At 45.5% G+C, this 16,974-nt stretch overlaps 1 protein-coding gene across 1 annotated transcript in view; it reads left to right on the plus strand.

The window, feature by feature from the left end:
- Positions 1-16,269, plus strand: part of LOC306940533 (uncharacterized protein) — a 156,773-nt gene extending 140,504 nt beyond the window's left edge. The window contains exons 19-24 of the mRNA XM_079525631.1: positions 525-1,293; positions 4,819-4,947; positions 5,100-5,195; positions 8,159-8,239; positions 9,763-9,877; positions 11,426-16,269. Coding sequence (XP_079381757.1) covers positions 525-1,293; positions 4,819-4,947; positions 5,100-5,195; positions 8,159-8,239; positions 9,763-9,867 — 1,180 coding nt within the window. The 3' untranslated portion in view covers positions 9,868-9,877; positions 11,426-16,269. The remainder of the gene's footprint in view (positions 1-524; positions 1,294-4,818; positions 4,948-5,099; positions 5,196-8,158; positions 8,240-9,762; positions 9,878-11,425) is intronic.
- Positions 16,270-16,974: the final 705 nt, after the last annotated feature.

Genomic DNA, 16,974 nt, shown 5'->3' on the forward strand with positions numbered 1-16,974 from the left:
CTCTCTCTCTCTCTCTCCTCTCTCTCTCTCTCTCTCTCCTCTCTCTCTCTCTCTCTCTCTCTCTCTCTCCTCTCTCTCTCTCTCTCTCTCTCTGTGTGTCACACACATCATGTCTCATAATCTTTTATTTTGCAGTATCTGTCGCTTGTTTTAACTTTTTTTTAAGTTCTGTGGTCACGTTACACTTTCTTTTGTTTTTGTCTCCACGCATGTGTCGTGTACCGTCTCGCTGTGTGTGTGTTTGTGTGCGTGTCCGTGTTTTTGTGTGTGTGTGTGTGTGTGTGTGTGTCTGCATGTGCGCGCTGTGTGTGTGTGTCTGCATGTGCGCGCGCGGTGTGTGTGTGTATAGACGACTGAGGTCGAATAGCAGAGACCGTTGTCATCCAGGAAGTTTCCAAGGCAACCAAACCATCCATCGTCGTCACGATCATCGAAAGCCCCGACCTTGCCTCCTCCGCCCCTGACTCCCGCCCCTGACCCCCCCCTGACCCTGCCCCTGAGGAGCAGGCGTGAAGTCCGCACAGGAGGAGGAGTTGCGGAAGAAGAAGAGGAGGCGGGCGCGGCCGAGGCCCCCCGACGTCGTCGGAGCGCACGAGAGCGTCTCGTCCGAGAGTGAGAGCGACGAAGAGGCGGAGTACCGCCCCGACGTCTCCGGACCCTCGCTCACCCGCCGCGCATCCCAGAAGAGAGGGAGGAGGAGGAGGAGGAGGAGCACGTAGAGAAGGAGGAAGAGAAGGGAGAGTGAGGTGGAGAACTCGCTCGCGTCTCAAGAGGCCCCTCCTCGCCCTTCCTGTCGAGGAGCAGCAGGAGGAGGAGCCGTCTACGCCAGAAGCAGCCGCTCCTCCCCCCGCCGAGGAGGAGAAGGAGGCGGCGGAGGAGTCTCGGGAAGCGGCTCCGGTTGGAAGAGGTTGTGCAGCAGGCGGTGGCGGCGGCCGCGGCGGCCGAAGAGAACGGACGGAAGGAGGAGGAGCATCACGGGGTCCTGGAGGAGGTGGCGGAGGAGGTGGTAGAGGAGGCGCTGGCCAGAGCGCTGGCCCAGGAGACCGCCACGACGACGACAGAGGAGGAGAGCACCGAAGACCCCATGGTGACGCCCGACGAGTCCCGCCCCCCAACGGCCACGCCCTGCCCGGCGAGGCGGCAGCAGCAGCGGCCGGATTTGTTGCCGCCTCCTTGGCCGAGGAAGAGGAGAGAGGAGGAGGAGGAGGAGGAGGAGGAGGAGGGGCCCAGAGTGAACGGAGAGGCCTCGTTGCCGAGCAGCCCCGCTGCCCACAGGTTATTTGTTGCTCTGAGGTAATGGGCTCCGTGCAACCCCAGAAATAACTCTTCCTACTTCGGCCCGCTTCACCTGCGTCCCGTCACAGGTGTTTCGATGATACTAATTAAGGCTCTCTTCCATTCAGTGTGCAGTGGTTCTCAAACGTTTGATGTCCAGATCCACCATAACTCTGAGAGTGTACAAAATGGAACCAAATGGACCCGTACACACCCGTGCGGGGCCATTTGGAAACCACTCAAGGCCACTTTGAGACCCACATGGTGTAGCAGAGTGTCTCCAGTGAGCCACAATAGCGGCACCCTGACTCTGTTTGACCCAGAACTTTGAACAGAGCCTTGATTATTATCATCGGGTAACGCCTGTGAGGGAAGTATAGGGAGGGGGGCCCCCAAGTTCTTTTCCAAAATGGCGTGTGTGCATAGAGCCCATTCCTGCTGCCCCCGGGCCAGTTGCAGAGAGCTTCGCTGGGCTTTGGTCTGTCCCCCCGCCCCCCCGGCCTGCCGACTGTAGACACGCCTACTTTCCCCCCCTTCCTGCCCTATCACGGCGTCAGGTTTCCTTCCCGCTTGTCTTCCGGTAAACCCCCCCCCCCCCCCCCCCCCCCGTGCAGTGGAGCCACTCCCCTTTCAGCGCCTCCGTCACCCTGAAAACCTTGTTCGTCCATGTAGAGAAGACCTCGTATCTCTTAAACTAAGACGGGGTTCACCGTAGTGTTAGACGTTCTCTGTCAATAGTGGGGGTTTTTTTCCACATAATTATGAGTTAAAAAGCAAGGCTTTTGCACACCTACAAAGCGACAGATAGGAGAGGGACAACCACGTGCCCGACATCATGAAAAAGAAAAAAAACACCCGCACACCCGTCTTCAAATGCAGTGAAAAGCCCAACGTTGCTTGTGTGCCACTCCCACATGTGTGCCACTCCCATTAAGAAAATCAAAGAATTTAACCCCTTTAAACTTGGAGTCCCTATTTTGGGCTTGTTATTTTTTTTTGTCAAAAGTCAAGCTCGTGAGCTTGTAGATTGGCTTTTTTTTCCCCCTCCACTATTCGCCATTGTCAGTCATACGACAATGCATTATACAGTGATATACAGTTAGAGGCCATCGATATTGTCCTTTTCTTTTTGCTGAGGTTTGCGTGATCTGCGCAAAAGGGACAGTTAACCCATTTTGGGCGGGAACCCCTTTTGGTGTTTTAAACATTGTTATAATTTAGCTATTGAAAAATAGCAGATCTACAAGCTCATAGGCGCGCCACCGAGTGGCGCGCTAACGAGCTTGTAGGTCTGCTATTTTTGAAAAATCGTGAAAATATTTATTTCAGAAAACTGGAGGATTTAGAAGGATTTTTTAAATTTTGAGGTCAGGCCTAAATGGGTCAAATGATAAGGGACAATATCCGGTGGCACCCAACTGTACAGTGCAAGTACGCACGTGATTTGCGTGGTAAAGCGATTTCCAAGCCATGCTGTGTTCAATTTTACGAATGCACGGACGATGACCCGCCGCGGCAAACTGGAAGAGAGAGAAAGCTAGTGTCAGCAGCTTGCGAGACAAAATGACGAGTTACAGGTTTTCACACGGCGCCGATGATGACTATTTTGAACGCTATTCCGTCCCAGAATCCTCTTTTCTCCTTAAAAAATCCCAAAACCGAGCCATATTCACAAGACCTTCTCTGGACAGACAGAGAGAGAGAGAGAGAGAGAGAGAGAGAGAGACGACTTATGTTCGTGTGTTGTTGTTAGTGTCAATGTTAATGTTAATGTACCACCAATGGGCCACATTATTCAATCTCATTTTAAGTGTATTGTGTCATTTGATTTGGCCTCAGCCTCCCCCGTCCCCCGTCCCCCCCCCCTCCATTGCTCCTGAAGTGTGCCTCATTGCTGTTGCTGCCTATATTGTTTCCATGCTACATCTCGTATCATAATTGTCATATACAATATTATCATTATCATGTGTTTGTGTCATTTTTACATTGTATACGTGGTTAAAATGACATGTTTGGGGGGTTCTTGTGTGTGATACAACCGACAGTGGCGTGCACAGACATTTAGAGGGGCAGGTGCTCAAGTTAAAAAAGGGCACCTTGTGCAGCGCGTGGAACCGGCCGGTTGCCTTAATCCATTTTGGGCGGGAACCCCTTTTGGTGTTAGCATTATGTTATGCTTTAGCTATTGAAAAATAGCAGATCTACAAGCTCATAGCGCGCCACCGAGTGGCGCGCTATGAGCTTGTAGGTCTGCTATTTTTGAAAAATCAAAAAAAAAAGAGAAAAAAAATGTTTTTTTTTTCTTCTTTTTTTTCAAAAGGGCACATTGCCAAAAGGGCAGGGGGTGCTCTAGCACCCCCTAGTGTCTATCTGTGCACGCCACTGACAACCGAGGCTTTTAGATATGTTGCTGTGCTTGTGCTTCACCTTTTTGCGAGTGTTGTACCGTAGGACTTGTCCTTGTTGGGAGGTTGGCAACGGGGAGTCACGCAGCATTGGTTCATAATTATAATTGTCTTTGTACATTGTATCAATTGGAATCTCAAATGAAACAAAACGTACAGGTGTTTTTTTTTTTTGTTATAATAATTTACCCGCTGCCAACCGCTTCCTGAAATGAGAGAAAAGTCGCCTGGCTGTTATATTGCATCTTTCTGCATGTCACTTTGCATGTCGGTTACCATGTTTGTTTGTTTGTTTGCATGTCATTGTGAACGTGAACGGTGCTCATTTTCATGCGGGGGGGGAACAAACGTGATTTTTGTATTTGCATGTTCGTATTGCACTGTGCTGTCATTGGTTGTCATGTTACATTGGGGGGGGGGGGGAACGGTTAAAGATTTGTTCTGCGTATGAGCGGGGGGGGGGGGGGGGGACGTACACGTTTACTACAAAAACATGGGGTCTTTTTTCTCTCCCAATACTAACAGCATGTTTTTTTTTCTACGCCGTCTATCCCCGGGACTGGTTAAGAATGCCTGGCGTAGATTGTCCAGAGGGATTAGTATGGGCTCGTTCATTTGGCCGCACGTCGACAGCCAAAAGTCAATGTTTGTCAGTCACTGCATTTTTGTGTTTTGTCGTTTCTGCTGCGTCGTCGGCGTCACCGCTGTTGCATGCTGGGTGGCTCGTCTAAAGCAGCAGAACGGGGGACATTCCATGTGTTTCTTTCCATGTGCATGACGTGTGCATTGTTGTTCACGCTGCTAGTAGACACATGCTTGTCCCACTTGACTGTCACCAGTTCATGTGTGTTCATCTATTCTTCACCGTCTGCTGAAATGGGCTGCACTTACTCGCATGTACTGTGTGTGTGTGTGTGTGGCTGACCGCCGTTCAGTTCATTTTCACTTAAATTGGTTTAAGAGACGTGACTGTGCAGTGGTCGCGTTGGAACGTGAGCTGAACACAGTCACATACGTATGTATGCAGTGTTGTGTGTCCGCTCCGGTTTCTGTGTTTCCGTTTGGTTCCCGGGTTTTGTGTGTGTGCGTTTCTTTTTTTAACGTGTTACACCTCACCCCCCCCCCCCCCACCCCCCAGCCTCCCGTGGTGAAGACCGAGATGGTGACCATATCGGACACCTTCGCGGCGCAGAAGACGGAGATCGCCACTAAGGAAGTTCCCATCGTCCACACGGAGACCAAGACCATCACATACGAAGCTGCGCAGGTACACACACACACACACACACAGCACAGTGTACAGTAAATACTCTACTGTGTCTGTGTTCATTTATCCATTTGTGGATTTTCCCGTGCGTATTTGTGTCTGTCAACAAGGATATTGACTGACTCTGTCTCTCTCTCTCTGTCTCTCTGTAGCTGGATGGTGGGGACGGCGAACCTGGCGTTTTGATGACAGCTCAGACAATCACATCTGAATCTCTGTGTACCACCACTACCACACACATTACCAAGGTACTATCACCATTACTACCACACATTACCAAGGTACTGTCACCACTACTACACACATTACCAAGGTACTGTCACCACTACTACACACATTACCAAGGTACTGTCACCACTACTACACACATTACCAAGGTACTGTCACCACTACCACACACATTACCAAGGTACTATCACCATTACTACCACACATTAACAAGGTACTATCACCATTACTACCACACATTACCAAGGTACTGTCACCATTACTACCACACATGACCAAGGTACTGTCACCACTACTACACACATTACCAAGGTACTGTCACCACTACTACACACATTACCAAGGTACTGTCACCACTACTACCACACACATTACCAAGGTACTGTCACTACTACCACACACATTACCAAGGTACTGTCACCACTACTACCACACACATTACCAAGGTACTGTCACTACTACCACACACATTACCAAGGTACTGTCACCACTACCACACACATTACCAAGGTACTGTCACCACTACTACCACACACATTACCAAGGTACTGTCACCACTACCACACACATTACCAAGGTACTGTCACCATTACTACCACACACATTACCAAGGTACTGTCACCATTACTACCACACACATTACCAAGGTACTGTCACCATTACTACCACACACATTACCAAGGTACTGTCACCATTACTACCACACACATTACCAAGGTACTGTCACCATTACTACCACACACATTACCAAGGTACTGTCACCACTACCACACATTACCAAGGTACTGTCACCACTACTACACACATTACCAAGGTACTGTCACCACTACCACACACATTACCAAGGTACTGTCACCATTACTACCACACACATTACCAAGGTACTGTCACCATTACTACCACACACATTACCAAGGTACTGTCACCATTACTACCACACACATTACCAAGGTACTGTCACCATTACTACCACACACATTACCAAGGTACTGTCACCATTACTACCACACACATTACCAAGGTACTGTCACCATTACTACCACACACATTACCAAGGTACTGTCACCACTACCACACACATTACCAAGGTACTGTCACCATTACTACCACACACATTACCAAGGTACTGTCACCATTACTACCACACACATTACCAAGGTACTGTCACCATTACTACCACACACATTACCAAGGTACTGTCACCACTACCACACATTACCAAGGTACTGTCACCACTACTACACACATTACCAAGGTACTGTCACCACTACCACACACATTACCAAGGTACTGTCACCATTACTACCACACACATTACCAAGGTACTGTCACCATTACTACCACACACATTACCAAGGTACTGTCACCACTACTACACACATTACCAAGGTACTGTCACCACTACCACACACATTACCAAGGTACTGTCACCACTACCACACATTACCAAGGTACTGTCACCACTACTACACACATTACCAAGGTACTGTCACCACTACTACACACATTACCAAGGTACTATCACCATTACTACCACACACATTACCAAGGTACTGTCACCACTACTACACACATTACCAACGTACTGTCACCACTACTACACACATTACCAAGGTACTGTCACCACTACTACACACATTACCAAGGTACTATCACCATTACTACCACACACATTACCAAGGTACTGTCACCACTACTACACACATTACCAAGGTACTGTCACCACTACTACACACATTACCAAGGTACTGTCACCACTACTACACACATTACCAAGGTACTATCACCATTACTACCACACACATTACCAAGGTACTGTCACCACTACTACACACATTACCAAGGTACTGTCACCACTACCACACACATTACCAAGGTACTGTCACCACTACTACACACATTACCAAGGTACTGTCACCACTACTACACACATTACCAAGGTACTGTCACCACTACTACACACATTACCAAGGTACTGTCACCACTACTACACACATTACCAAGGTACTGTCACCACTACTACACACATTACCAAGGTACTATCACCATTACTACCACACACATTACCAAGGTACTGTCACCACTACTACACACATTACCAAGGTACTGTCACCACTACTACACACATTACCAAGGTACTGTCACCACTACTACTACACACATTACCAAGGTACTGTCACCACTACTACACACATTACCAAGGTACTGTCACCACTACTACTACACACATTACCAAGGTACTGTCAACACTACTACACACACACATTACCAAGGTACTGTCACCACTACTACCACACACATTACCAAGGTACTGTCACCACTACTACACACATTACCAAGGTACTGTCACCACTACTACACACATTACCAAGGTACTGTCACCACTACTACACACATTACCAAGGTACTGTCACCACTACTACACACATTACCAAGGTACTGTCACCATTACTACCACACACATTACCAAGGTACTGTCACCACTACTACACACATTACCAAGGTACTGTCACCACTACTACACACATTACCAAGGTACTGTCACCATTACTACCACACACATTACCAAGGAGTTGAGAAAACGGGCTTGAAAGGTTCACTTGTGTGGACTCTAACATTACACCTAGCTACATGTTTAAGCATTTATTTCATATTTACATGTCGATTTCAGACAATGATTTCAGCCATGCTCTAGTATGTGAAGAGTCTGCCTGTGCTTTTAACTCATTTTGGATTAAAACCAAACCAAAAAAAACAGTCATGCACAGTTAGTCTTGCCACTATGACTGTCTCTGTATCAAATGACAAACGGATTACTCGGATTTCGGGAGGTGCAGTTCCAGAATATCGTTCATAGATTGTGGAATAGTTATGTGAGAGACTAACACCGAGGATTGTACTGTGACGTAGGGTCCAATTACAAACCAGCCTTTATGTTCTGGTCCAGATATTAAAGAGCTGTTGTGATCCGTTTGTATCGCAGACATTAAAGGGCGGCCTATCGGAGACGAGGATCGAGAAACGCATCGTCATCACCGGCGACTCGGACATCGACCACGACCAGGTCAGTCGCTAGCAATCGCCTCACACAGGTCCCTCCCCCTTGAGCTGCCAATCACGCAGTAGGATTCTCAGTCAAAGTAGACCCTTCACCACCTTCCATCCATCCTTCCAACCATCCGTCCATCCATCCATCCGTCCATTGATCTGTCCATTCATTCATCCGTCCATTGATCTGTCCATTCATTCATCCATCCATCTAATCCTCCTCCCATTGGTCCGTCCGTCCATCCATTCATTCTACAGATTGTAATCCTTCCATCCATTATTTTTATAACTTGCTCCTTCGTTGCGTTCCAGTCACATCATTGGTTGGTTTGATTTGCCTGTATAAGTCTGTCTTTCTGTCTTGTTTGATTGGCTGGATTTCCTCTGAAATATGAATGAACCTTTGGACTCTAGGTGTTTCTGTGTGATAAATAGCAACCGATTAGACCAGAGTCGCGCAACGGTTTAAAGATCACATTTAATTTTTTTTTTTTTAATTTGTCTATAAAATATAAATGGAAATCTGGCATATCACAATTTTCCAAAATGTGTTTTCTAGCTCTGTCTAAATCTATTTAATTGTCTACCATTGGGCTAGTTTGATTTGAGAAAACCAGACATGGCAAATATAAGATTTGAGCCAATAATCCAAGTCTCTTTATTTGCGTCCATACTACTTTTTTCACCCAGTTTCCCTGGGTTTGCTTTACCTCCCTCCTTCTAAGGCCTCCCTCACACCTTAAGACACACACAAGACACACGCGTGCCCTGTGTGTCATGGCCGCCTCAATGCATTTCCAATGGGAGTCACCTTAGAGTATATATGAATAGAGGCGGCACCCGGATGAAACCCTGAGGCGAAATGGACATAGTGGCCGAATTTGATATTGCAGCGTGGGCCCAAACACATGAACGTGCTGGTCCGTTGACTATCACTGTGCACGTTCACGATGACACGTGAACGCTGAATGCCTGCAATGATAGTCAGCGGCAGCGCGTTCATGTGTTTGGGCCCAATCCATCCCAGAATGCACTCTGTTCCTACCCAGAATGCACAGTGAAATCGCCTCATGCGCTTTTGAGCAACTTAATGCAAGTGGATGGGAGGAGAACTCGGGTGCCGTCTCTATTCATATATACTCTAAGGGAGTCACGTGGTTGCATTGCGGGGGGGGGGGGGGGGGGCATGCAGAAGACAACCATGCAACAAGGTCGTGTCATGATGAAACCATGTGACTCCCATTGGAAATGCATCGAGGCGGCCATGACACACAGAAGACAACGCAGGACACAAGTGTTATGTGTCTTGGGTGTGAGTGAGGCCTATCAGCTTAGAACAGTATGGCTCTAAGTGTGGAAATGTTTTCATGTTACGTGTTCATTTATGTTCTGCGTCAATTACTTTTTGTCATGTTTTTATTTTGTGTTTCATTTTAACGCCATCATTTCCACCCCCCCCCCCCCTTGCCCGGCCCTATCCCACCTCTGCCTGCTGCTCTGCTACCGTACCGTACCGTACCGTACCGTACCGTACCGCAGGCATTGGCCCAGGCCATTAAGGAGGCCAAGGAGCAGCACCCTGACATGTCAGTCACCAGAGTGGTGGTACATAAAGAAACCGAACTGGCCGAGGAGGACGATTGACTCTACGCAGGTAACAAACAAAGTGATATATATATATATATATATATATATATATATATATATACACGAGAGGGTGTTCTTTATCGTCATTATGACACTTTGACTTTCTATTCACGAGTTGCCCGAGTTGACCCGTTTAGACCTGAGGACGATTTTACAAATGCCTTCTAAATCCTGACAGTTTTCTGGGGAAAAAAACATGTTTTTATGTCAGTCGTTCTCAAACATTTTCATGTCAAAGACCCCCAAAAATATTATGTAATTGGCCGCCCACCCCCCATCTGAAAATATGTTGTTCCAGGGACCCCCCCAGAAGCAAAGGTATGAGTTAAAACCGTTCACTACATGTGAAAGGATATATATTCAAAGATTCGCGCCACATTTTCACGATTTAAAAAAAATAGCAGACCTACAAGCTCGTAGCGCGCCACTCGGTGGCACGCTATGAGCTTGTAGATCTGCTATTTTTCAATAGCTAAAGCATAACATAATGCTTAAAACACCTAAAGGGGTTCCCGCCCAAAATGGGTTAGTTAATTGTAGAACACTTTCCCTGCGATTCACGAGTTGCCCCGAGTTATGTTTTCATTGTTTAATCCACGTTTTTAAAGAGAGAGAAGACTTGGACATGGACAAACGCACTGTCTGCTGCGTGTCAAGAAATGCCCTGAGACAATGTACAAAGAACATACCTTAACACCCATTTTGACCTGAGATCAGATTCTAAAAAATGTCTTCTACATTCTGAAAAAGCTATGGTTCTTCGACTTTTCAAAAATAGCAGACCTACAAGCTCGTAGTGAGCTTGTAGATCTGCTATTTTTCAATAGCTAAAGCATAACATGATGCACCTAACGCCTAAAGGGGTTCCCGCCCCAAAATGGGTTAAAGAACGATGCGAAGGAATACTTTCCCAAACAGTGGGTCACTCAGGACCCATGTAGGGTAGAATGTCCCCTTATTTCGTTTCCTTTTAAAAAGATTTCCAAAAATTATCACAGCTTTTCAAAAACAATACAAAACAATTACAGTATTTCATGAATGCGATTTTTTTTTAAACTAATAATTTCCATAAATAAATGTAAAAAAGGGTTAAGAAGTAGAGAATATAGCCATAATTTACTAAACGTATGTCCCGTTTCACTATTGGGTCTTGAGCTACATTGTATTACTGTACTAGAGTACCGATTTAACCCATTTTGGGCGGGAACCCCTTTTGGTGTTAGCATTATGTCATGCTTTAGCTATTGAAAAATAGCAGATCTACAAGCTCGTAGCGCGCCACCGAGTGGCGCGCTACGAGCTTGTAGGTCTGCTATTTTTGAAAAATCGAAGAACGACTGACATAGAAACATAGCTTTTTCAGAAAACTGTCAGGATGTAGAAGACATTTTTAGAATCTGATCTCAGGTCAAAATGGGCTAAAAAAAAAAAAAAAGGTCTTTATCGGCAGTAACATAACAAGAAACTCCTTTCTCCCCCTCCCTCCTTCCCTCTCGTCTCATTCTGTCTCTCCCTCCCGCGCTCTCTCTCTCTGCCCCCATCCCTCGTTCTCCAGAGTTGAAGAGGCCCTCGTCACGTTGTCCCGCGTCCGAGTCCTTCATCACCTCACAACAACCAACCATGGCTGACTGAGGAAGAGGAGCGACCCGGGGAGAGGGAAGAGGGGAGGGGGGTAGGGGAGACTGAGAGAGAGAGAGAGAGAGAGAGAGCGGTAGAGGGAGTGGTTGGTGTTTCTTCCGTGTGTCTGTGGTGCGTACAAATAAAAAACCCCTCACTCCGAAACGAAAAAAAAAACAGACGGGGGAAGACGACGAAAAAGAACCACTTTTGTTAGATTAACATTTGTAGCGTGTTTTTATTTTTTACTAGCGCTTTCTCTTTTTATTGTTTAAATAATAAACACATTTAAAACGAGAGAGAGAGAGAGAGAAGATCGGTTGTTGTATCTGCCATTTAATTGCTATGATATTAAAAGATTTCCGTGCAGGGACGCATCGACACCACCGAGCCGATACAAAGCTATACACCCTACGCAGTCAAATCCTCCGCGATGACTTGGCGCGCGAGAGCGTTATACAAATGACACCAAATTAACCGTTGGTTCCATTTGTATGCTCTCGAGAGTTACATACAGTTGGGTGCCACCGATATTGTCCCTTATCATTTGACCCATTTAGGCCTGACCTCAAAACTTTAAAAAAATCCTTTTAAATCCTCCAGTTTTCTGAAATAAATATTTTCACGATTTTTCAAAAATAGCAGACCTACAAGCTCGTATGAGCTTGTAGATATGCTATTTTTCAATAGCTAAATTATAACATAATGTTTAAAACACAAAAGGGGTTCTCGCCCAAAATGGGTTAACTGTCCTTTTGCGCAGATCACGCAAACCTCAGCAAAAAGAAAAGGACAATATCGATGGCCTCCAACTGTAGAAATGGAGTATTATGCCCGTGTACTGCTATCACCTTGCACGGAAATATTCTCTCTTGACAAGACTGTCTTCTATCGCCGTCACATTTTGTCATGATTTCCAGACACTGGCGTACGTGTGAGTCTGTGCCGTTCGGTGAAAGGAACCGTTCATTGGGAGTTGATCAGTACTCGACTAAGTTTAGTACGTGGGCGAAGAACGAAGTGGTCTCGGTGTGTCCCTGCCAAAGTGGTACCCTTTTACAGCTTGCTCCCCCCCCCCCCCCCCCCCGTTCTTCATTTCAGCGTAATTAGATCGTCACAAAAAATGTAAACGTGGAGAAATGGTGTGTTTATATAAAGTACCGTTAATACTGTAATAGTAACTCGGATTATTATTTTTTTTGTTTCTTTGTAATTACACCGAAATGATGGATGCCACGATACCAATCAACCAGACGTTTTAGAAGAAGTTCTATGATTCCAGCGTTCCATTTCTTATTGTTGAAGTAGAGTTGTTGTTTTTCATCCACATTCCTCGTGCGTCGACTTGGCCGCTGACTTCAGTTCATCTTCCAATCACTTATTTTGTATTTTATTTAAAAGGAGAAAAGAAAAAAAAACATTTTAGCATACTAAAGAATTTTGTATTCTCGTCACTACTCTAATCAGCCATTTTACGACAACCATTTTGCGCTTTATTTTTTGACTTTTTATAACCAGGGAATCCAAATGGTCCAAATTCAAGCATTGTGAAATAATTATGGTTAAGCGAGCGCTCCATCCTTGGTGAGTTTTTTTTAATTCACTGTCTGAGCCGAAGTCTAATTGGAAGTGAACTGACATTAAAAGCTTTCTGTACAGAACAGATGAAGGTTATTGGGGGAATGGGAGCGGAAAGAGCCGCCCCCTTTCCCTTCCAATCGTTCCGGGGTCCCAGGGGAACGGGGGGGAACGGGGGGGAAAGCGGTAAGCGTCATTTCTGATTGGGAGAGATGGGACCGGCTAAATAACTGGTGTGTTATTGGGAGAAAGAGGTGGCGCTGTTTCTTTTTGTATTGATTGATTATACGTTGATCTGCGGTGCCAACTACTAACACACTCTTCTTGTAGAAACCACAAAATGGACAAGTGATCGCATACAGGCCTTGAGCTGCGCTCAACGACTCGGTTCTCCACGAGTAGCATTGGGGACGTCCCGAAAGTTACTCTTAATTCCTCTGTATTTGGCCGAATGTTTTAAAAACAATAAATCACCAACATTACTGAATTATACAAAAAGAAAATGCCAGTTTTGTTACTATTGGGACCAAATGACTGGAATAACTGGAAGATTAGCCTCAATACTACTACTAATTGGACTAATTGGTCAAACCTGTGTGTAAATGTGCTGTTTCAGAGCCTGCATGTCGTCACGGGTTCAAAACCGTTTTTTCTTTTTGCTCCTAGCTTCATGTCAGACCAGAACATCTATCAGGACCCAGTGGCTTGCACAGATAGACACTAGGGGGTGCTAGAGCACCCCCTGCCCTTTTGGCAATGTGCCCTTTAGAAGAAAGAAAAAACACTTTTTGTACAGTTACACTGTACAGTATGTGGACCATGGTAACATTGATCAATTCTTGATAAAAAGCTTCTAATATATTATTTAGGCCCCACAATCTATAAATCTCACACTATTAAGGCAACCGGCCGGTTCCACGCGCTGCACAAAGTGCCCTTTTTTCCCCACTTGAGCACCTGCCCCTCTAAATGTCTGTGCACGCCACTGCCTAGCTTCATGTCAGACCAGAACATCTATCAGGACCACAAACCCTTGTAGATCCTAAACTAAACCATGCTCAGGGTCTAAGCATGTCTTGGTTTCATACTCTCTCCATGGGACAGAGACCACACCGCAAAGACCTTCCTCAGCGAGTCTAGATACTGTTGAAGCCTTTGTTTGTGACCCGTGTCATTGTGTCTGGATGATCAGCTGAAGCTGAAACTGCTACTATACCTACCTGTAACATTTGTTTTATTCGAGTCGTGAGCGGTTTCAAACCTCAAAACGAGAGACATTGCTGGAAAAGCGGGGCCTGCAAAAGAACTCTATTCGCTTCCGTTTCAGCTACAGTAAATTGGAAGAACGGGGGGGTGTTTCCCTACAGTAAGTTGACATTAAAACCAGCCTTTGCAACAGTATACCAGCATAACGGTTCAAAATACAAACAAGCTGAAGTCATGCATCTGTGAGGGTTTGATGTCCTCTCTTGGTCCAAATAGAATCTGCTGACTTGTTGTTCATTTTCTGTGTTGTTGTTGTTTTTGTTTTGTTTTTCACTGAAAATGTGTCCGGGTGATTTTAAAACATGGACTAGTTTGAAGAAGAAAAAAAATAAATGCATAGTTCAAGGTTCAGATCAAAATAATTGTATGTACTTTTGGCACACCCCGATTTGTTTTTGTTTTGTGAAAAGCATCTCAAGAAATGCATTTTGTTTGGGCTTGCCTAAATGTAACCATGCAACCTTTGCCAGGCTGGACCTCACCTAAGTAAGCTTAGCTATACGGGCATTTCAGACTGGACAAAGCTAAACTATTTTCATCAGTTTCATCTTTTTCGCCGCATTCTCAGGCGACTACTGTCAGCTAATACTTCAGTAGTAGCCTGATTTGTGAGACGAACTAGCCGGCGACCGGGTATTTCTGCAAAAGAAGGTACAAGTTTAGCTTTAAAAAGTTTCAAATGTCCTCTTAGTTTTTTGAGTCGGGGCAAGGTGTTATGGGTAATATTGGGAGACACTGGGTTTGACTTCTACTATGCAGTTACATAACATTCCAGAGAGGGGCAGCATTTCTCTTCCACCTCCTCTCACAAACCTACCGTACTAGGTGTGATTAAAACATGCAACACGAGGCAGCTGGGAAGTTTTTTGCTGTTCCAAAAGAAAACAAATCTTTCCAAAAGCATTGGTTATATCACACAAAAATATATATTTGTAGTTTTTCTTTTTCTTTTCAATATTGTACACTTTTGTTTTCTTTCTCTGTGAACTGAGCTATAGTTCTTGACAGGTGGGATTTGTTGTGCCCCCCTTTTTGAATATTTTTAATATATTTAGGGAGTGTTTTGACATTTTAAGAACACCACTATAAATCAAACAATCTGCCATCACTTCCTCCGTGTACTTTTTCAGCACGAGGAGCTACTTGTGATTCTGGGGGGGGGGGCTTTGAGTGCTATTTGAACCAGTGGGCTGTGTTTTCACCAGTCACAGAGATGTTGGGCTCTATGGGTTTTCCCCCCCAAAATGTTCGCATCCATGTTTGTAGTCCATTTTCTCGCTGTAGTTTCATAATTGTCTTTGTATTCCGGTCGATCATCTTTTTGTATAATCGCAGAACAAATTTGTAAAAGGAACACGTGAAAGCCAATGCGTACACACACACACAATTCGGCCCTTGTGGTTTTCAAGTCGGACAACGTTTTGTCAAGCCACACTTTAATTTCGTGACGCGGCGCTCGTTGAAACGCTCGTCTTAAAAGTATATAAATGAACATTCGAGACATCTCACCGATGTCACCGGATTGAACAGCGCGGTTTAAATACCTGCTTGCTGTCGATGCTCCAATAATTCAAACCACTAGTGCATTCTCATGGCTGGGATGCTACACAAATTAACACTGGCGGCGGGGGAAAGCGTCTTCGACAACATCAAATATTCTTTATTTGGTAAACCAGTTTTCTTGGATAACGGTGGAAGCTATAGGTCAGGTTTTAAGGACCAGTATAGGTTCAGTTCAGAACAGCCCAGTAAACATCTCCACCACCCCCATGGTATGGTTTTGCTCATAGTCATCCAACCACCAGTAGGTTCTCTGCCTAGCAGCTTCATGAAGTGTCTTGTGTGTGCCACGTCCCTCCCCCCCCCCCCCCCCATCCCGCCCGCCACTCCTACCCTGTGTAACACTGTTTAAAAATAAAGGATTGTTATACTCTGAAACTGAATCGTCACGTTCATTATGTATGGATATACGTTCAGTGTGGTGTATGTACCGGAAGTTCCACAACGTGGTTCCCAAACTTCTTCATGTCGAGGACCCCCCCCAAATTGACATTTATATTAGCCTGCGGACCCCCATTTTGTACGGCTCTAGCGGTCATTTTCAACCGTTTTCATTTCAAGGACCCCGCCCGGTTTGACATGTATTAACCCATTTTGACCTGAGATCAGATTCCAAAAATGTCTACATCCTGACAGTTTTCAGTAAAAGCTATGTTTCTGTGTCAGTGGTTCTTCGATTTTTCAAAAATAGCAGACCTACAAGCTCGTAGCGCGCCACTCGGTGGCGCGCTACGAGCTTGTAGATCTGCTATTTTTCAATAGCTAAAGCATAACATAATGCTAACACCAAAAGGGGTTCCCGCCCAAAATGGGTTAAGGTACAGTCGCCTATTTTAACGGAATTTCTATCTCTGGGGCCCCAATTTATATTGTAAAATCAAAGTTAATTTAACTCTTGAGAGTGTAGAAATGGAACCAAATGGACCCGTTTGTACACTCTCTGAGTTACAGATCCATAAGTGTCCAATTTGGTTGCTAACTATCATTTAGCTGGGGACCCCCTGGAACCGCCTCAAGGACCCCTAGGAGTCCCCGCCGGACCCCACTCTGGGAACCCCTGGTGTACCGTGATTGATCACAGGT

This window comes from Electrona antarctica (assembly GCF_951216825.1).
Source record: "Electrona antarctica genome assembly, chromosome: 17".
NCBI lineage: Eukaryota > Metazoa > Chordata > Actinopteri > Myctophiformes > Myctophidae > Electrona > Electrona antarctica.